The sequence below is a fragment of the Dendrobium catenatum genome, unplaced genomic scaffold (genome assembly GCF_001605985.2).
Source record: "Dendrobium catenatum unplaced genomic scaffold, ASM160598v2 fragScaff_scaffold_304, whole genome shotgun sequence".
Taxonomy (NCBI): Eukaryota; Viridiplantae; Streptophyta; class Magnoliopsida; order Asparagales; family Orchidaceae; genus Dendrobium; species Dendrobium catenatum.
The window spans coordinates 306,365-328,661 of NW_021318766.1; the positions used below are offsets into that span (position 1 = coordinate 306,365).

Sequence of the window (22,297 nt, forward strand, 5' to 3'; positions counted from 1 at the left end):
GAAATTTATTAAATACATTAAACTTTGAAAAATTATAACTAATTCAAGAAAATTCCAAATCAGTCAAACTCAATTGCATTCAACTCATAATAATGTCTAATATTTATTAAAAATATTAAAATTCCAGAAAATCATTAAATTTGAAAAGTCAACAAACCGGTCAAATTTAAGTCAAAATCAAGCTAAAATTTCACACCTTCATAACTAAATCTATAAAAATCCAATTTTAGTGTACTTATAGTCTAACTGATTGTATTAAGGTCTAATATTTTAATAAAATATTAATTTTCTAGCAAACACTCTTAATTAAAAGTCAATTTTTACCCCCTTAATTAAATGATTAAAATAATCCGAAAATTCCTAAATTCGATATTTGATTTCAAACTCCAAAAAACATTAATTCAATGTTTAAAAAATTCAACAAACCTTTAAAATACAACAAACATCCTAAAGATGAAGTTTATTGGCTGGACTACTCCGGGCTACGTGTCCTAAGGAGGCTTGTTCCTCGAGTCTGGTGGCACAACGTCACGAATGGATTCTAAGGGATGTTAAAACTTAAAAAAGATTAATCATTACTTACTTAACCATTTAAAACTCTCTAATTCAATCATATTAATCTGGTTTATCGGCTTGACTACTCGAGGTTGTGGGGCTACGTGTCCTAAGGTGGCTTTGTTCCTCAAGCCTGGTGGCACAACACCATGAACTGATTAATGATGAACATCCTTAACTCAAGAAAATTAAAAGCCCTTTGAATTGAAAGCAAATTGAACCTTAATTTAATTTTAATTGAAAATTGAATATTTAAATAATTTAATTAATTAATAATAATTTAAAATTTTAGAAAATTCCCAAATACTTGGTAATCTCTCATTAGGTCATTCCTGACCTTTGGAGCTGATTTCAAGAAGTTGGAATCTCATTTTAAGCAAAATAAAAAAACCCCTTTAATTAAATAATTTTAGAAATTTATTAAATACATCAAAATTTGAAAAATTATAACTAATTCAACAAAATTCCAAATCAGTCAAACTCAATTGCATTCAACTCATAATAATGTCTAATATTTATTAAAAATATTAAAATTCCAGACAATTATTAAATTTGAAAAGTCAATAAATCGGTCAAATTTAAGTCAAAATTAAGCTAAAACTTCAAACCTTCATAACTAAATCTACAAAAATCCAATTTTAGTGTACTTATAGTCTAACAAATTGTATTAAGGTCTAATATTTTAATAAAATATTAATTTTCTAGCAAACACTCTTAATTAAAAAGTCAATTTTTACCCCCTTAATTAAATGATTAAAATAATCCAAAAAATTCCAAATTTTGATATTTGATTTCAAACTCCAAAAAACATTAATTCAATGTTTAAAAAATTCAACAAACCTTTTAAAATACAACAAACATCCTAAATATGAAGTTTATTGGCTGGACTACTCCGGGCTACGGGGCTACATGTCCTAAGGATGCTTGTTCCTCAAGCCTAATGGCACAACACCATGAATGGATTCTAAGGGATGTTAAAACTTAAAATAGATTAATCGTTAATTAATTAACCATTTAAAACTCTCTAATTCAATCATATTAATCTGGTTTATCGGCTGAACTACTCAAGGCTGTGGGGCTACGTGTCCTAAGGAGGCTTTGTTCCTCGAGCCTGGTGGCACAACACCACGAACTGATTAATGATGAACTTAAATTAATCAAACCTTAAAAAGAGTAATCAATCAACTTTAATTAAAATTTATTAACTTTTAAACTTTAATCAACTTAAGTCACTTAATCATACCGGGTACCACTTAGTAACCCAGGCCTACGAGGCTATTAGCTTGGCCCCAAGGAAGGTGAAATAAACTTCACGGCCTCGGTGAAAAACAAAAGTGGTATCCAAAAAATAATTTAAAATCAATTTTAAATCATTAATACTTAAACTTTAATTAAATATTTTTGTTAAGCCTTTCAACCAATCAAACCTTAAACAACTTCAATCTAATAATCCTACTTAGGACATATCCAAACCACACAGCCTCACTCACACACTTTAGATGGTTTTCTAAGACAACCAACTCTAGTTTTAAGCTAGGCCAGTGTTTACTTTTCCGTTGTGTGCCGGGGTTTCGAGCTTTCACTGCATGCTGGTTGCTAGCTTTGATTGATTGATTGTTTACTTACTTTTCTGCACTATATGTTGTGAATAATTGAGCATTTTACATTTCAAATATTAACTACTTGAGATTGATTATAACTGCTTGAGATTGGATATAACTGCTGATTATTAGGATAACCCTACAGAATCAAGTCTAGAATTTTATTTTTCAAATGTAATTTGATTATGTCATGATTGTAAATTTTAAAAGTGACTTAAGTTTGGGATATTAATATCCAACTTGAATTTCAAAGAGGAGAAGACATCCCTAAAGGGGAGTGTCTTCTTCCATTTGGATGATCAAGTTAGGATATTCTTCAAATATTCAAAGGGGAAAGATAATACCCCATTCAAGGGAGAGTTTCTTTTCATTTAGATATCCAGAACTGACGAATCAAGATGCTCATAAGAAGATGAAGAAGTGAAGAATGAGAAGAAACCCATTCTCAAAGTCACTTAAGTTATAGGAGTAGAATCTGGGTTGTTGTTAGTGGTGCCCGGCCACTTTACTTTTAAGTAATCTTGGTTTGTAATATTAAGTGACACTTGCCATATGGACTTTAAATTTAATATTAATTTGATTTGATTTATTTATTTAATTAATTGTGCAGTAGAACTAACTATTTTTTTTATTCTTTTTACCTGCATGCCGATTTTGATTTGACCTGGAATTCGATCGTAGGCTCATAAGGACTCGTTAAAAAATCTTCTACTTTAACCAAAATTAAAACATTTAAGCTCATTTAGAAACTCTAACAAATTTAAGAAGTAAGCTTGGGATCGCTGGGAGTTCACATATATATTTGTTGCACTCTTCTTTTCCTTTTGTTAAGCACCTCCCCGCCTGTGGGTTTTGGCAGACGACCTGGCCTATGAGGGCGCAGATCTATCAATGGAAATCTGTGCATTCTTTTAGGGAAAAATCTATTTTTATGTCATTTTAAAAATTTATTCTTTTCGAATTTAAGCATTCAATCGAGGCAATCAGCACGCATTGCATTAGTAACAGATTAAAAGAGTCTAAATCTTTAATTGTATTATTAGCTTAAGCATCAAACACCCAACATAAGTTAAGGGCCAATTAGGATCTGCTCTAGATGTCAGCCCTATTCTCAAAAACCTATCTTAAATAACATCCTCACCACTCAACATTAAAAGACTGGATACATATTTTTTTTAAAAGCGCTTAGGTGGTTTAGCTGGCTCCCCAATCCAGGCCAGGGTAAGTCTAGATTTATATTGCACTAGCTAGGTTTGGGTCACTGATTTTCAGTATGCACTTTAGACTTAGGTTTTGAGGTAGGCTCGGGCTATAAGACCTCAACCTCCAGGAATTGAATCCCAAATTTCTAATAAAATTGATCATTCAAATTTAAATCACTTTCAATCAAATTCGAGCCCAACACTTAGGATAGGCTAGGGTGTTTATGAAGTAATTCAGAATCTCAAAACACCTCCTACCCTTCCTCCATTGACTCCAGAAATAAGTGTTAAATTTGACCCAATCCCATTTGAATTTCCAACCCTTAACCTCCTTTTATATCAACCTTTGAAATTCTAAATAAAATTTATACCGCTATTTTAATCAAGTGTATTCGTATGAGACTTTTGTTTCCTACGATGTAATTAACTATGAGGGCTTCCACTCGTAGGAGATTTAGTAACTAAGATTTAATTTTCAAAATTCAAGATTTTAAAACTTTAATTAATTATCTTTTGGAATTTAAATAAAAAAATGGCGATCATTACTAGTGTATTCAAAAAGTAGACAATGAGTGACATTTTCTTCCTCCGGGGATACATGTCAGTCATTGCTGTGAATTCGGGTACAAAATTTATGATGCTATATCCAAATTATCATAGCTAAATATTCGATTGAATACCATTTTGATCCTTTGGGATCATATGTAGTTCTCTCCCAAATTTGGCTATGATATTTAGGATTAAATTTATAATCCTAAATCTAAACTCATTAAGGGATTTTATTTTCACCTTTCGAGGTGATATATTATCATTAATGGATGTTTGATTTCAGAATTAAAATTCAAATTATTCCCAAAGAAAATTAATATTTTTTAAAAATCACATATTTTTTTTAATCAAACAAGGCCATTAGTGTGTTTTATTATGATACGGGTACCTTGCCTAAAGGGTATCCTTAGTGCATTTATTTACTTTCTATACTATGGATGTCATGTCATACATAATTTTTTTTGATGCACTTTAGTTTATTAATTAATATACACATGACTTACTTTCATACATGCATATTTATTTATTATACTTTTTTGTTGTAAAAAGAAGCGTAAAGTAAAATGTATCTTGGATGCTTGTAAAATAAACTGAAGTAGAATGTATCTAGTTACAAATATATTTGTAAGAGTCAAGTGTAAATGTAAAGTGTCTAGAATGTAACAAAATTGAGTTGTATACAAACATTAAGTTATAGAGGCTTAAAAATATTTGCTTATATGCAAAGATATAGGGCTTCAAAAGAAAATCCCTCTCCTTTGGAGGGTGTTCTCTTTTGGAATCTTATTGAGGATCTAGAGCCAGAAGATAATAAGTAAGTATATTTAAACACATATTACATAAGAGTAGAAAACTAGGTTTATTGTTATGAAATTATGCTTTTCAACCATAGTAATTAAAATTGCAGAAAATAAATATGGAAATTAAAAGACACAAAGATTTATAGTGGTTCACTCAAACATGACCTACATCCACTACCTGAAAACTCCTCTTTAGGTATTGCACTATTACCAAATTGTCTCTCCTTTTGCCCCCACAGTAAGGTGAAGAAGCCTTTATAAAAATCTCTCTTCCACCAATCCCCGGTGCGGCAAAGAACCGTCATCCTTTCACACCCTCCAAGTATCTATAGAGTACTATCATCTGTTTACACCCTACAAGTGACGGCAGAGTACTGTCATTAGAGTATTAGATCTTCTTCAAAGTTCTTCTCACGAGCAACTAGAAAGAAGAAAATAAAAGTGATCACTAAAACCACAATGAGATTCTTACATTTGAGTAACCTTGTGAACCCTTCACACTCCACTTACAAGAAATCTCTGTCAAACACTCTACCACACTCTCTCTTTTACTTGCTCTTGAAAATTCATGAAGGACTTCCACATTAGTTTTTGAGGACCTTTATTATCAAAGACATGAAAAACTGTTGAGAAATTTAAAATTTTTCATTTTGAGCGTAAACGATAGTATAGTATGATCGTGTGTATGTACGTATAAACAGTTCAAAAATTGTTATGTACAAACCTTATGTGAATATGTACAAAATAATTTTGTAAATGATGATCTTTCAGTATGAACCAAGTACGTACTGTACGAGCAGTTAGAAAATTTTTCATCTTTGTCAGGACGAAGAGGGAACCCACAATTTCGTACCCTGGATGGCGTATGTATGATGACAACATCGTACGATATGATCAGTTACAAAATAATTCAAGTTTGTCAGGATGAAAAGGGACCCATCCAACTCATACACTGGATGGCATATTTACGATGATGACACTATATGATACGATCAGTTATGAAAATTTTTAGATTCGTTGGGACGAAAAGGGACCCGTCCAACTCATAAATTGGATGGCATACATATGATGATGACATCGTACGGTATGAACCGTTCTTAAATTTTTCAAATTCTTCTAGTTGAAAAGGGACCCATCCAATTCATATGCTGGATGTCATATGTACGATGACGATGTCGTACAATATGAATCGTTCAGAAAAACTTTAATTTCATAGGACGAAAAGTGACCCATCCAATTCATACTTTGGATGGCGTACGTACGATTGGTATATCAAACAGTACGATCCATACTTAAAAAAAATTCTACTTTCTATTTATTTGAATGCTCGTAAGGGAAAATAACTGAACAGATCGTCCAGTATGAAATGACTTCGTATAGTACGATGAGTTTTAAAATTTGCAAATTTTAAACTCTCCCCTAGCGTGTGTGTGTGCACAGTTACTCAATTATAATCATACTCTCTCAGACTCAATAAAATGAAAAATATAGACTTCATTTACAATAAACCCTAAACTGATCTGATTTGAACTCTTCATCAATCCGGATTATAATTTCCCTAAAATATTAGTACACACAAACAACAAAAATAATACATCCATAATATGTTAGGAGAAATAATAGTCAAAGTAATAATATTTAAAATCATAAAAAGCATACATGTTGCAAGAATATCAACAATCAAAAACTAAGCTGCAACTACCTAAACAATCTCCTCCTTTTTTATGATGGCAAAATAATTATTGTTTGAGTAAAATTGAATACCCTAACTTTCTCCTTAGCTCCCCCTAAAAGAATAAACATGTGAATATAGAGAAATTCCTTGAAAAACAAAAAAAAAAATCCTTGTTTTTTTATTTTATTATTTTTTTAAACATATAAAACACAAAAAATAAATACAAGTATAAGTATAATAGAGAGACATAACATAAAAATATCACAACATCAACACAAACAAAACAAATATAAGTATAATAGAGAGACATAAACACCAAAATCATATCATCTAAAGAGGACATGCAAAGACATCACAAAAGAAGTACATCTAGAACTCTGAAGGACCCTAATATGGAGGAGGAGTCTAGTTAAAGACCGAGAAATAGCTATTCATCATAGCTACATTAGTGTTCATCGAGTCGAACTGACCTCAGATCCAACCCATGTCTTGCTTGTACTGTGTATCCTGCTGGTTTAAGTGAGTCTGAATTTGATTAAAATGACTCTCTAACTGATCAAAGTGATGGACCATCTCCTAAAAGTCAGGTCCATGAGCAAGTGTAGGTGCTCCCCCTTCTCCCTAAGTGTCCTCACTTGTATCCTCATTCCTCCCAAAAAGAGATCGAAAAGAGGCATCAGAGAAGTTAATTGGAAACTCAGTGGGAACATCAAAATGATAAATCTTATACTTCTTTTCTAAGATATATGTCATTAGATGTCCTAGAGTAATATTTTTCTTCCTCCTATTAGAAGCAAACCCAATTTCAGAAAGGTTATGAATGTAATCTAGAATGAGTTGGGCTTTATCAATTGTTTATCCAGTCATGATTAAATAGGTAATTGTGGATAGAAGAGAAGTAATGTTTATGCAGTCACTAGCCTTAGGAATGATTAAAGTTCTAAGAATATGCTAGATGATCCTTGCATTTTGATTCAAAATATATACTCTAGCCAAGTGAGAAACATGAGGGACACCTCTAAGAGTCTTATTTATTTCAGACCAAATATAGTCAAATTTGGAGGTTATAAAGTGTGCTCTTATCCCACGAGTCCTTAAATAGAGATAATTTCTTAGATCTTCCTCGGTTTTTTCTTCTCGTTATTTTTTGACAAAAGATGTTAATTTTCTCTCATGCTCCCTATAACTCATGTTCGCTAAAAAGTAGAGAAAGATCTCCTTAGAATAAGTATGGTTCAAAGTCAAAATAAAGGCAAACTATGTTGAAGCAAAAAGATGCATGACTTGAAAGTGAATATCTTCTTGAATTAAGAGTCTAGATGGAGTTATTTTTGCAGCGACAAACCTATAGTAGGAATCCACATTTGACCTAGACAGAAATTTTTTATCTCCACTCCTAGATGATGAACCCTTAGAAACTCTACCGCGCTTGCTAGAACTTGTCATTTGATGATAAGGATTCAATTAGGATGTTGAAGTGAATGAAAATGAATTCTAACACCCTCCTATTTAAAGAAAAATGACCCTTTTATTAAACTTTATAGTGGTTTGCTCAAACATGACCTACATTCACTCCCTGAAGACTCCCTCTTCAGGTATTGCACTATTACAAAAGTGTCTCTCCTTTTGCCCCCACAACAAGGAGGAGAAGCCTTTACAAAACCTCTCTTCCTTCAATCCCCGGTGTGGAAGAAAACTATCATCCTTTCTCACCCTCTAATTATTGGTAGTGTACTGTATCTTCTTCAAAGATCTTCTCATGAGCAACTAGAAAGAAGAAAAGAATAGTGATAACTAAAAACTTAAAAGAGATTCTTACCTTTGAGTAACCTTGTGAACTCTTCACACTCCACTTGTAAGAAATCTCTCTCAAATACTCCCCCACACTCTCTTTCACGTGATCTTGAAAATTCATGAAGAATGACTTTTTTAAGTCAATTTTTTAGGATATTTGATATCAAAGACACAAAAAATCATCCAAAAATTTGAAATGTTCCATTTTGAGCGTACACGATCTTACAGTACGATCGTATGTTCATACGTATGAATAGATCAAAAACTTTTTTTACAAATCTTATTTGAATCGGTATGAAATAATTTTGTATACGATGATCATCCAGTATGAACCTAGATCATACTGTACGAACAGTTAGAAAATTTTTCATCTTCATTGGGATGAAGAGGGACCCCACAATTTCGTACCCTATAGAGCAATCTTTTTTTTTTTGGTTTTGAAGAAAGTAGAATTCTATAGCACTATCCATCACTTAAGAGAAATATATAGCAATAGGAAGTTGTATTTCTCAATTCTTATGGCAAAAGTAACAAATCCTTAACCTTTGACTTTCTATAAGCACTATACCAATCATGTGTGATAACACTAGTGTTTTTTGCATTTCAAAGAATCCAACTCAATATTCTCACATAAAGCGTTTTGATAATAGACATCATTTCATTAAGTGTCATGTAACTAAGGGAGATATAAAATTGCATCATGGCACCACTAAAAATTAATTTGCACACATCTTTATAAAACCATTAGTTATAACACGTTTAAAACTCTCAAAACTAGAATATGTGTAATTGATATTAATGCTCAGAGAAAATAGGACAAGAATATGGTTAAAAGGAGTTGTTTATTTGTTATATTTTATTTTTATGTTTTTGCTTATGTCTATTTATTTCTGTTTGTATGTTGATAAAATTTCTTATGAAATAGTACTTGGTCATCACTCACAAAACTATATTTGGCCACATCATAATATACATACCACCCTTCATATTTTACCATCCACCATAGTTAGCAGATCTTAACTATTTAATAAATCCAAAGGTCAAGATTACCTCAATTATTGACCATTGTATTGTATGATCAGCCTATCGTACAATTAGATTTATGTGGCAATAATTGTTGGATGAATTTAAGTTATTTGGTATGATATTCAAAGATTCATCTTAATATGCAAACACTTGTTCATACTGGAAAATTACTTTACTGACAGTCACACTGATGACTCCTCAAAATGAATAAAATTATATTGATCATATTGGATGATACTTGTTCATATTTTACTTGTTCATATTATACAACTTGATAGTTTACTGTACATTCTTGAAGTGACATTTTTTGATGGACTTTTTTGTATTGTACAGTCTCTAACATACTATGCAATCTACCTTATTTATAAATGTGAGGGAAATCCATTTACATTCTTCACACCTTCAATCTTCAAACTCCTATTCCTTCTACGCACTCTCGCTCTAATTTCCATGGCTCCAAAGTGCAGTCGATTGGACTCCCATAGATGGGTTAATCCAAGATTTCAATGTGAGGAGGATGAGGCTACTTATGCTCTCTACAAAAGTGCCTCCATCACAGACTCTAAATTCATGAATTAGGAAACCCTCTCATTTCAGGTACTTGAGCTATTTTCCCAATCCACTCTTTAATTCTTGATTTGTCTCACCTATCCCTACCACACTGAGCTTTTGTTAATTTTTTTCTCAAACCATTGCATTACGGTTGAACACACAACTATGCAGTCATATGTTTATCAATGCTAGGTCACTATCACCACAAATGATCTACATTAATGTCTCCATCTTTTAATATTGGTCTCGCTCCCCATTTTATTTTAGGATCTTTAGACTTAAATTGGACAAATATAAATAGAACCATTAAAATCTCACCCCTACCACACAATCAGCCCTTAGTGAGTACTATGCTCCAAAATGTTTGTGTCATTTAGTACATTCTCTAGAATAATGTTATTCCCAATCAATGATTATATCAATATTACTCCTTTACACAACTTTGTCACTTCTTATAGTATGGTTGGCATGTAATTCAATTCTTGTGATATGATCATTTGATAACAAGAAAATATCTCCTCTATTAGAAATTTCGAGCTCACAAAAGTAGAACTTAAGCTTAGGACACCTCATTAGCCATGTTTTAGAAGCCAAATATAATTAAACCTTCCCTGCACAACCATATGTCTTACCGATATTCTGTATGGATATTTCATTCCACATTTATTTTTAGTGAGCATTGTAGGCCCTTAGTAGATTAGTTTAATTCTAAGAAAGAGGAAGTAGAAGAAGTAGAGGAAGCACCATCACAGAATGTCCCTCACATTGAGTACAATTATCCTCAGGATGCTTAGATGAAATACTTTTTTTGGATTGAGTTGAAGATCAATTCACATATCTATCAATCTACCCAATATTGGGAGGAGACCATCTAGCATTGGAGGGAGACCACCTCCCATTTTGACTAAATATAACAATAGTAGCAAGCAAGTCGAGTATGGATAAGTGGTCTGTTGTCTACCATCCAATAATACTTTCAGCCACCACCTCCTCCACCTGATCAGGATCCTCCATATGAGTATTCTTTGTGATTTTTTTTTTTAATTTTGAGTTTTATATTTCCAATTTTTTTCTTTCTTGTACTTTCAGTTGTGTATTTAATTATTTTATGTTATATGCTTTGTTTTTGCCTTATAGTGTCTTGCTCTTATAGTTTTCTATCATAATATCTCCCTTTATGGTGTTATCAAAAGGGAGTATAAGTTGTTTGTTGGTTGTAGTAGCTTGCTCTATAATTATAGTTTATTATTTCTTCTCCAGTTTGTTGTGTACTCTATTATAGTGTTAAAAACATTTTTGTGTAAAATAAAAAAATAAAAATTAATGGGCTCTCCCTATAGTTTTAAAAATATCACTTAGTAAGAGACAAAACTTAGTAGATAAATATTAATTTTCAAATCTAACCAAAAAATATCTGTCATCATCAAAAAGGGGGAGATCATTTAATTTGGGAGCCCGATCTTGTTTTTTGATGATTACAAATATTATTGATTGTTTTTTTTTTCTCCTACTTTTTATATTGGATATATCTTTTCTTTGTGTACTAAAATTTTAGGTCAACTTACATTAAGCACCACCAAAGGATCAGGGCTCAAAACTTGGTATTGTAGGATTCATATTTTGTAAGAGTCTATATTTAAATCTTTTCTTGAGTCAATGTATTATAAAAGTTGAATGGTAGCTTAGTAATAGTATATACAAACATAAGGGGGGTGAAAATAAAAATATTTTAATTTTTCTATAAATCATATTATTTAATCATTTATCATGCAACAAGATCTATTGAAATAGAAATTAATTAAAATGCTTTATTTTAAATAAAAAATTAATTTGAAATATAACTAATCTACTATGAACAACACGTTATATTGGATGATCAGATATAATCATAAATCCCACCAACGAATCTAAGTTACCAAATATAGTCAATTTTTAATTTTGAAATTTGAAATATTCATAGTATATGAAATATCTTCTACTGTACTATCAATTGATCATTTACCTAATTAAGTCTGTTAATAAAGGGATCAAATCAAATTAGTCATATTTGATTTAATAATTGATCATACTATATAATCATTGATTGCACTATATAGAGGAGTCTTTGGATAATATTTGACTCGTCCAATATGATCAATAAATCATAGTTTATGAAAAACTCGAGGATTCTTTGGACAAAATGTGTTCATCCAGTATAATTCTGATATCTGATTAGAGCTGATCGTATGGTACGATTATAAATCATAATATACGATCTTCGACGGAGTAAACTAATTGTATTGTTTGATGGTCATAATCGTACTATATGAGCGGTTACAAAAAAATTAAAAATTAGAGTTTTTATTGAATCCTTGTATTTAAACAACTCTTAATTAGTTTTGAATGGTTTTTTGGTCTTTTGGTTGTTTGAAGAATTCTAAAAGAGTTTTTAGTGAGGGCTTATATTCTTGAGAGAGCTTGAAAAAAGAGAACATAGAGCTTGTGAGGGAAAGGAGGACAAGTTGTGTGTGAGGAAGATGTTGTGTGTGAGGGACAAGTAGTGTGAGAGGGGATTTCACGCAGTTTCTCCAAGCAAACTTCTATCTTAATTCCTCCTTGGGTCTTTTTTTATCTTGAGGGAAGCTTTGCTGACGAAAGTTTTCAAGGCTAAAGATCACTGGAAACTCTACCAGACCGAGAAAGGTGAAATTGATTTGATTCTCCACCGCAATAGAGGAAGGTGAAATTGATTATGTTCTCTATCTCACAGAACAAGGTGAAAGTGATTTGGTTTTTAGTCGCACTATTGGTAGAAGCGATTTGTGTACTGGCTTGTCCACCTTTCTGTGGATGAAAAGGAAAGTCACTAAATATTTTAGTGTAATACTCAAATGGATGTAGGTTATTTAACCGAACCATTGTAAATCAGGCCCTTCCTCGAGGGAAGGCCTTGGCTTGATGCAATAAATATACATCATAGAAAATGCATTACATTATGGGATTTGAAAGATTCACTATTGTTATATTTGGTTAGTCAGTATAATTATAATCAGCGGGCGATGGAGATCATAAAGACCATAGTCTAGTGACGGTGGTCAAAGGGACCGTAGTTAGTGGGCGACAGTGTTCAAAAAAGACCGTTGTCAATTGACGGAGGTTGAAAGGACCGCAATCTGGCAATAGAGGTCGAAAGGACTATAGTTGGTGGGTGGTAATGGATAGAAAGGACCGTTGACTAGAGACGAATGTCAGAAGGACCCTATTCGGCTGGTGACGATAGTTAGAAAGACTATTGTCTAGTGAATGAGATCAGAAGGATCGTAGTCAGCTGGCATGGTGATGGAAGTTGTAAGTTCGGTTATGGGCAGAAGTGTGGTGCCAGGTAGAAGTCTAATGAAAGTTCGGTGATGGGTAGATGTCCGACATCGGGTAGAAATCTAGCGATAAGTAGAAGTCTGACAATGGGCAAAAGTCCAGCATCAGGTAGAAACCCAGTGACGTGCGAAAGGCCAGCTTCATGTAGAAATTTGATGACGGGCGAAAGACTAATATCGAGCAGAAATTTGGTGACGGGCAGAAGTATGGCATCGGGTAGAAGTCTGACTAAAGTCCAGTGACGGGCTGAAGTCCAACATTGGGTAGAAATTCGGTGACGGGCAGAAGTCTGATGTCAGGTAGAAATCTGGCAACAGGAGAAAATTTGGTGTCTAGTAGAAGTCCGACGAAAGTCCAGTGACGGGCAAAAGTTCAATGTTGGGTAGAAGTCCGATAAAAGTCCCGCGAAGGACAGAAGTCCAGCAACGAGCGAAAGTCTGACGTCACAAAGAAATCTGGCTACAGACGAAAGTTTGGCATCAGGTAGAAGTCCGATGAAAGTCCCATGACGGGTAGAAGTCTGACGATGGGTGGAAGTCTGGCATCGGTTGGTGTTCATGAGGTGGTCGAGGAGGAGCTTGGGGGCAAGAGAAATCTCTGATTTCTATTCCTCTCCTCTCTTCTTTTGCTTGTTGCTTCATTCCCCACCTTCATGAGAAATGAGTGGTCTATTTATAGTTCTCTGAGAGTGGCATGTCTAGTAAATAGAAGGAAAATCAAGGGTAAATTGAGTATGGTTTGAATGGACGGCCAATGTGGATTCCCTCGATCGTGGATCATTTATTTGGTATTTGAATAGCTTAATGATATCCAAATTAGACGATTTTAGGCTCGTTGGATTCATCTTGTCGAGCCCCTCGATTCGACTATAAGCATGTCATGTTTGGAAACCTTTTGGTAATCCAAATTATAGTTTGAACCTTCCGAATGTGCTTCGGGTCTTTGATTTGGACTCCATGAATTTGGTGTCATTAGGTTTATATTTTCTGAGACATTCATTTCGATTGTAGGTTTGTTTAAATCGGAGTTTAGATGGTCTCCGATTTAATTTTTGAAGTTTCCAACTTGATATTGTTTCGAGATTCGTGCTCGATCAAGATAATTTTTTTATGATATATCAAGTGTGAATAAAAATAATTATTTTGTTATGGACTTTATTGATTCACTTACTGTTTCAAAGTAAACTTATGCTTAAAATGTAAAGGCCAATTTATAAAAAGGTGCCGATTTTAAATGTAAATTAGCTTAAGGAGCGCAGCAGAGGAAAAATTTAAAAAGGAGCAAATACGAATTTTAATTATCCAATTTCAATAGAAACCGAAACTTCAATATCCGATATCCGATTTCAATTGAAACCGTAAGTTCATTATCCGGTTTCAATAGAAACCGTAATTACATTCCACGGTTTCAACAAAAAACAAAAAAAAAATATTTCCAAAGAAACTGTAATTCCATTAACCAGTTTCTTAATATTTTTTCCCTAATTTCATTCCACGTTTCAATACTAATATATAAATATTTATATTTATTTATTAAATATTTAAATCATTAGATTATATTAAAATTATTATTTATATTTATTTATTTAAAATAAATACATGTATATATTTTATTTTCATTAAAATATCATATACAATTTAAATTATTAAATATTTAAGAAAATTTTTAATATAAAGTTTAAAAAGATCATAAACATTTAAAAAAAAAATTAAAAAGATTATAATCTAATTTTTTAATATAATTTTTCATTAAAATTTTTAAACATATTAATTATATTAAAATTTATTAAATATTAACCATTTTTTTAAATAATTTATAATCTAAAAATAATAATTAATATAAATATAAATTTTATTAAGAAACCGGTCAAAAAATTTTATTAAGAAACCGGATATCTATTATCCGATTTCTTAAGAAAAATATTTTTTTATTAAAGCTTTAAACTAAATAATAAAAATCTTTTTATTAATAAATATTAGAAAAAACTCGGATAACAGATATCAGAGAGAAAACAAAATTTATTAAGGAACCAGATATCTATTTTCCGGTTTCTTAGGAAAAAAATATTTTTTTTATTAAAGCTTCAATTTGGATAATGAAGTTCCGGTTTCAATATAAATCAGGAACCGGATGATGAAGTTCCGATTTCTAGTGAAACCGAATATTTAAAATCCGTATTTGCTCCTTTTAAATTTTGTGGCTGACGTGCTCCTTAAACTAATTTAAATTTAAAATAAGCTCCATTTTATAAATTGGCCAAAAGTAAACCCCATCCCGTGGGAATATATACTACCCTTTGTCATGCGAAAACTGCCAACTTCGGAATGCCTGAAAGAGGTGCAAATATAATGCTTTTCTACATGCATGTTTAGCATAATAGAGAATTATTGAACAGCAAAAAAAGATCAGCTTAATATTTTAAATTTCTTTTATTTTTATTTAGAACATTCTAATAAAAATAATTAGCAAGGTTTTTAATATTTCTAAATTTATTTTTAAATGTGTATAATATTAATTTCATACTTATCGTAAAATATAATAAATCAGCGTTATTCCATTTATTTTTTTTTCTTTAGAGGGCGCTCAAAAAAATGTCGTCCGTTACGGTCGTTTCAACTTGTAATTTGCCATGGCCTATTAACTACCGGACAGAGCGCGATAAAATAAATAAATACAAGAAAGAAAAATAAAAACACGTATATTAGAAAAAGATTGCAGCAGAAAGAAGCCGAGCAGAAGTTTTGGAGTTAGTTGAGCCGCGAAATCACCCCATCCCTCTCCGTTCTCGTCGGCAGCGCGTCTCGTATACATTACCGGGTCGAATTCTTCTCTAAGCCTTCTAATTTCTGCATCAACCCAAATCTCCTTCACGTTTCTGCAAAAATTTCACATCCATTTGAGCGATTTTTTAGCTCCAATGGAAAGATATCGACATTCTTTATTCGCACGAGCTGCATTGTGTTATTCTTGAAGATGCTTTGTGTTATTCTTTACTCTCAAAAGACGGATCAATTTTTATTCTGCCAACATTTCGCGAATTGGAAATTTTGAGCTCCGTTAATTCCATTTTTTCTTATAAGCCTTCTTTTCAGGAACATTTTGACACATCTCAACAGATTCTTCTGCGTGAAGCCCAAGTTTTCATCTGTAGGGTAGAAATCGGGTGCTGATTCCTGGCATCCTCATGGTCTTTTCCTCTTATCTATAATTACATACGTTCGTCCTTTCCTCTCATCACCTTCGTGCAAGAGGGAAGGCATTTCATCGCAGATAAAAGGATGACTCGGGCTGAGAAAATTAGGGATAAGCTCCGGCGAGAGAAGCTCCGATGGAGCAAGATATATACTTTCAATTGTGCCCGAGCGAACCCTGAGCTTATCGATTTCGCCAATCCATTCAATGGTCTTCAAGGCCCCGGCTTCTCCCGCAAGGTGCAATGTAACCAACCGAGCCTCCACCGTCGGAAACCTCTCCATTATCCATCCAATTACATTTCCACGACCAAGTACAACATCATAACCTTCCTGCCTAAAGCCATATTTGAACAGTTCCGGCGTGTCGCCAATCTCTACTTTCTCCTGGCTGCCGTCCTCTCCCTCACCCCCATTGCACCGTTCTCGGCTGTGAGCATGATTGCTCCCTTGGCGTTTGTAGTTGGGCTGAGCATGGCTAAGGAGGCCGTCGAGGATTGGAGGAGATTTATGCAGGACATGAAGGTGAATAAAAGGAAGGTTAGTATTCATAAAGGGGATGGGAACTTTTATTACAAGAAGTGGCATAAAATCTTTGTTGGTGATGTAGTGAAGGTTGAGAAAGATCACTTTTTTCCTGCTGATTTGCTTCTGCTCTCCTCGAGTTATGAGGACGGGATATGCTATGTGGAGACTATGAATTTGGATGGGGAGACAAATTTGAAGGTGAAGAGGGCATTGGATGTGACATTACATTTTGATGAGGATAAAACTTTCAAGGATTTTTATGCCACCATTAGGTGTGAAGACCCCAATCCTAGTTTATACACCTTTGTGGGAAATTTGGAGTATGAGAAGCAGGTGTGTTCCTTGGATCCAAACCAAATTCTTCTTAGGGATTCAAAGCTTAGGAACACATCTTACATCTATGGAGTGGTTATTTTCACGGGTCATGATAGTAAGGTCATGCAAAATTCAACAGAATCACCATCAAAGCGGAGCAGCATTGAGAAGAAGATGGATTACATCATATACATTCTGTTCACCCTGCTTGTTTTGATTTCATTGATCAGCTCAATTGGCTACGCAGTATACACTAAGTTTGGAATGCGGAATTGGTGGTACCTTCAACCAGAAAATGCTTCTACTTTGTACAACCCATTAATGCCTGCATTATCTGGCATATTTCATCTTGTGACTGCTCTCATCATGTATGGATATCTCATTCCAGTTTCTCTCTATGTTTCTATAGAGGTTGTGAAGGTCTTACAAGCTATGTTCATCAACCAGGATATTCAGATGTATGATGAGGATACTGGAAAGCCAGCTGAAGCCAGAACCTCAAATTTAAATGAAGAGCTTGGGCAGGTTGATACAATCTTATCAGATAAAACAGGCACATTGACCTGCAACCAGATGGACTTCCTGAAGTGTTCTATTGCAGGAGTGTCTTATGGTGTAGGTTCGAGTGAAGTTGAAATTGCTGCTGCAAAGCATATCGCTTCAGAATTCTCTGGTTCTCCAGGGCACAATTGCTTCCCAGCAGATTATTGGGATAACAATGTGGATGACTCTTCAGTAATTCAATTGGAGGATGGTATTACCTGCAAGGTTGTCAAGGATCCAAAACCTAAGATTAAAGGATTCAGCTTTGAGGATGACCGTCTAATGCAAGGCAATTGGGTGAAGGAGCCTAGTCGAGGGACCCTTCAAATGTTCTTCCGGGTTCTTGCAGTTTGTCACACAGCAATTCCGGAGCATGATGAGGAAAATGGCACCTTCACATACGAGGCGGAGTCACCTGATGAAGGAGCTTTTCTTGTTGCTGCGAGAGAATTTGGCTTTGAGTTCTTTAAAAGGACTCAGTCAAGTGTTTTCATCCGAGAAAGCTATCCAAATCCATTGGAAAGGTCAGAACTTTAACGAATGCTGATTTTACTAAATCCTATCTTCCGGCAAATTATTCTGCTGAGATTCTTTGTTTCTGCAGGGAATTTAAGATTCTGAATCTACTGGAATTCAATAGCAAAAGAAAACGAATGTCTGTCATTGTTCGGGATGATTCTGGGCAGATAATTCTTTTCTGCAAAGGCGCAGACAGGTTTGTTATTTTTATTATTTAATTTTTTCTTTTTCCGGCATTTATACTCTCCTGCTTCTACAATCATTAAAGAGAGAAAAATAAAATGAACTTTTGCATCTCAACATGAATTGATAATTTTTGCTGTCTCATATTTTAGGAGCTTGATTAGTTATTTTATTTATTCTTGAAATGCATGCAGCATCATTTTTGATAGACTGTCAAAGAATGGAAAAATGTATGAAGCGGATACCATGAAGCATCTAAATGAATTTGGAGAAGCAGGCCTGCGTACCTTAGCTTTGGCATACAAAGTTTTAGATGAATCAGAGTACTCAACATGGAATGCAGAATTTCTCAGAGCAAAGACAGCTATTGGACTTGATAGAGATGCTCAGCTGGAGCAAGTTGCTGATTTGATGGAGCGGGAATTAGTCCTTATCGGGGCAACTGCTGTTGAGGATAAGCTACAAAAAGGGGTAAGTATTTATGATTATTTTACTAATTTCTTTTATTCTTTCATCCTCAATTGTCATTTATTGTTTTCTATAGGTTCCTCAGTGTATAGACAAACTAGCACAGGCTGGTTTAAAGATCTGGCTTCTAACAGGAGACAAAATGGAAACAGCCGTAAACATAGGGTATTCCTTTTTGACTTTGGATTAGAGAAATTTCACACCTAGCACATTTGTTTCCCCTTACCTCATGAGTTTTTAATGCTCACAAGCTTTTGATATTTGCAGATTTGCATGCAGCTTGCTTCGATTAGGATTGAAACAGATCTCCATATCAACAATGAATACGGATTTTCTGGACCAAGATGCAAAGAAGGTAATAACTTTTTTTCTTTGAAGTGTTGATGATCTCTTCTGGATGCTGCCAACATTGTTAATTTATAGCAGGCTTTTCTTTCATGCTTGGAACAGAATATCAAAGATAATATTTTGCTGCAAATCACCAATGCTTCTCGAATGGTCAAGCTAGAGAAGGATCCTCATGCAGCATTTGCTCTAATCATTGATGGGAAAGCTTTGAGTTATGCTTTGGAGGATGATATGAAGCACCATTTTCTTGGTCTAGCTGTTGATTGTGCTTCTGTCATATGCTGTCGGGTTTCCCCAAAGCAGAAAGCACTGGTATTTTTGTTCTTAAATTATTGACACCACGACTTTAGTTGGCTAAAAGATAATTTCTTTCCAATTTGTTGCAATTCTTCTATTCTAGGTAACACGTCTTGTGAAAGAAGGAACAGGAAAAACTACTTTAGCTATAGGAGATGGTGCAAATGATGTTGGTATGATACAAGAGGCTGATATTGGCGTTGGAATCAGTGGAGTGGAAGGAATGCAGGTTTGCCAGTTTGTTTCGTGAAATTGCTTTTTGAATAACAGTTAGTTTCTCAGTTGATAACATGAATCTTTGTTCATAACGCTTCTTTTGAATGTCCGACTTGCATGAAATTTAATTTCTAGGCTTGCAAACCATTCTATAACGGATTGTGCTTAGTACAAATCTCCTGTCTGTTCTGGTCCTAGTTCAAAAACCTTTTTCCTTGCTGGAGAATAGTCTCATAATGCTTCAGCGTTGTGCAGGCTGTGATGGCTAGCGACTTCTCTATTGCTCAATTCCGTTGTCTGGAAAGGCTTCTTGTTGTCCACGGTCATTGGTGCTATAAAAGGATTGCACAGATGGTAAGCAACAAGATAATTATGCTGCTACAACTTTTATTCACAGCTGTCCAAACATGCATGAAAATATATTTAAGCGATACTTCCCTGAACTCTTAATCTGTATGCAGGTATGCTATTTCTTTTACAAGAATATAGCATTTGGCCTCACTTTGTTTTATTTTGAGGCATACACTGGCTTTTCAGGACAATCAGTTTATGAGGACTGGTACATGATATTATTCAATATCATTCTCACATCATTACCGGTCATATCACTAGGAGTTTTTGAGCAAGATGTGTCCTCTCAAGTATGCCTTCAGGTTCGTTTCGTTTCAACCTGGTTGTCTTTCGAACATGCAAATTAGAACATTTGAATATTCATTTTAATTTGAATCACGAACAACTATTTTTTATTCGGTATCTTTTCAAATAAATCTTTTGAGGGAAAATGCAATGGATCTGAATAGTCACTCTTTACCACATAAGCCTTCTGAGTAGAATACAATTATGAGTTGTTTTTATCTTGCAATGTCACATAATTAGCTGTTAATTGTTCCTTTATAGTTCCCAGCTTTGTACCAGCAAGGACCCAAGAATTTGTTCTTTGATTGGTCAAGGATCATTGCATGGACGGCAAATGGTCTCTACTCATCCATTGTAGTATTTTTCATCAACATCAGCATCTTCTACGATCAAGCGTTCCAGTCTGAAGGGCAAACTGCCGACATGGCTGCCATGGGAACCACCATGTTCACTTGCATTATCTGGGCAGTAAACTTGCAGATTGCCCTCACTATGAGCCACTTCACCTGGATTCAGCATCTCTTTGTGTGGGGAAGCGTGAGCACGTGGTACCTATTCCTGTTTGGCTATGGATTCATGTCACCAGTCATCTCTGGGAACGCCTTTCACATATTAATTGAGTCCCTTGGCCCAGCTCCAATATACTGGATCACAACCTTCCTTGTGGCAGCAGCTTGCAACCTTCCTTACTTTGCTCACCTCTCCTACCAAAGATTGTTCTATCCACTAGATCACCATGTGATTCAGGAGATTAAGTACTTCAAGAAGGATCTTACGGATGAGCAAATGTGGACAAGAGAGCGATCCAAAGCGAGGCAGGAAACCAAGATTGGTTTCACTGCAAGAGTGGATGCCAAAATCAGGCAGCTCAAGGGGAAGCTCCAGAAGAAAGTATCATCATTGGGAGTGATTCCTTGAACTGCAGAGTTGATCAATTCTTGTGCGTTTTTAAGGAAGAAAAGTTAATGGTGTTATTTTTTTCATATCATCTTTATGTATAAAACATAGGTTATAATTAATTGCTTAAAACCAAGCAATGAGTATTCTAGTGATTTTCATGTTGAGGTTATGCTTATGTGTCCCCATGTGGAGCCTGAGAAGTTTTTGTTGTATAAACATGCTGAGCCAAGTGCCTAATATATGGGAACGGATACATGCTTGTACAACCACAGCCGCTTCAATTTTCGGTACTTTTATCATTTCTCACGCATTAAAGTTATGCTTAAGGCCTTCTTGTACTTTTATGATTTATGTTATCGTTGAGAAAATATTTAACTGATATTGTCTATTCAATAACTTCGTGGCTTGTGTCGATTGTGAGAATTTCTGCAGTACAGCAAATTTTTTAAACCTATAGGATTTTTCAAGTAGAAGCATATATTGCTCACCTGCGCCAACCACGTAAACTGATATTTATAAAAAGCCAGTTCGAAGTTTATTATTCTCAGCGCACGGAAATAAATAATGTCTTGCTCTTGAAATAATCCATTGGCACGTGGGATAACCTTACTAGGGCATTCTTATGGATACCATCTCAATGTAACAGGTACAAAATTATGGCGGGACACAGAAATATAATGTCTTGCAGGAAAATTTGAGGAATGGGCTTTTTATTTTTGAACCTGTTATTCTTTCATTTCATATATGTTTAAAACTAAACAATCAAGCCCTTAATGAAATGATGCTTGGAAATGAATTCAATGATTTTTAAGCTGGAACGGGCCAAAGAAATTCGAGATATGGATAATTTCGTTTCAACATGTTGACCTCAGCAGCAGGTTTAAAAAAACATACATAAAACTCATTACGTACCTGCTGAAATTGGCGCCCCATCCCTCTGCAACGACTCTGAAATGCCGCTTCTCTCTGACATCTGCTCAAGTCCTGCAATCTCCCCTTCGGCGTCGTTAAAAAGGAGGGAAAAGCGATATGTTTTCCTTCTTCC

At 34.2% G+C, this 22,297-nt stretch overlaps 1 protein-coding gene across 2 annotated transcripts; it reads left to right on the plus strand.

Moving 5' to 3' along the window:
• The first annotated feature begins 15,820 nt into the window (after positions 1–15,820).
• On the plus strand, positions 15,821–21,600 carry LOC110102869 (probable phospholipid-transporting ATPase 4). 2 transcript variants are annotated; one of them, XM_020831360.2, is made up of 10 exons: positions 15,821–18,209; positions 18,290–18,400; positions 18,582–18,858; positions 18,932–19,020; positions 19,123–19,210; positions 19,282–19,515; positions 19,604–19,729; positions 19,972–20,070; positions 20,178–20,369; positions 20,614–21,600. In XM_020831360.2, exons 1-10 carry the CDS (start codon positions 16,387–16,389, stop codon positions 21,268–21,270), a joined length of 3,696 nt encoding a protein of 1,231 aa, XP_020687019.1. In that variant the 5' UTR covers positions 15,821–16,386; the 3' UTR covers positions 21,271–21,600. The 2 variants fall into 2 exon arrangements, with proteins under 2 accessions (XP_020687019.1, XP_020687021.1); XM_020831362.2 differs by having other exon boundaries at positions 19,306–19,515; positions 20,614–21,599.
• The last annotated feature ends 697 nt before the right edge of the window (positions 21,601–22,297 follow it).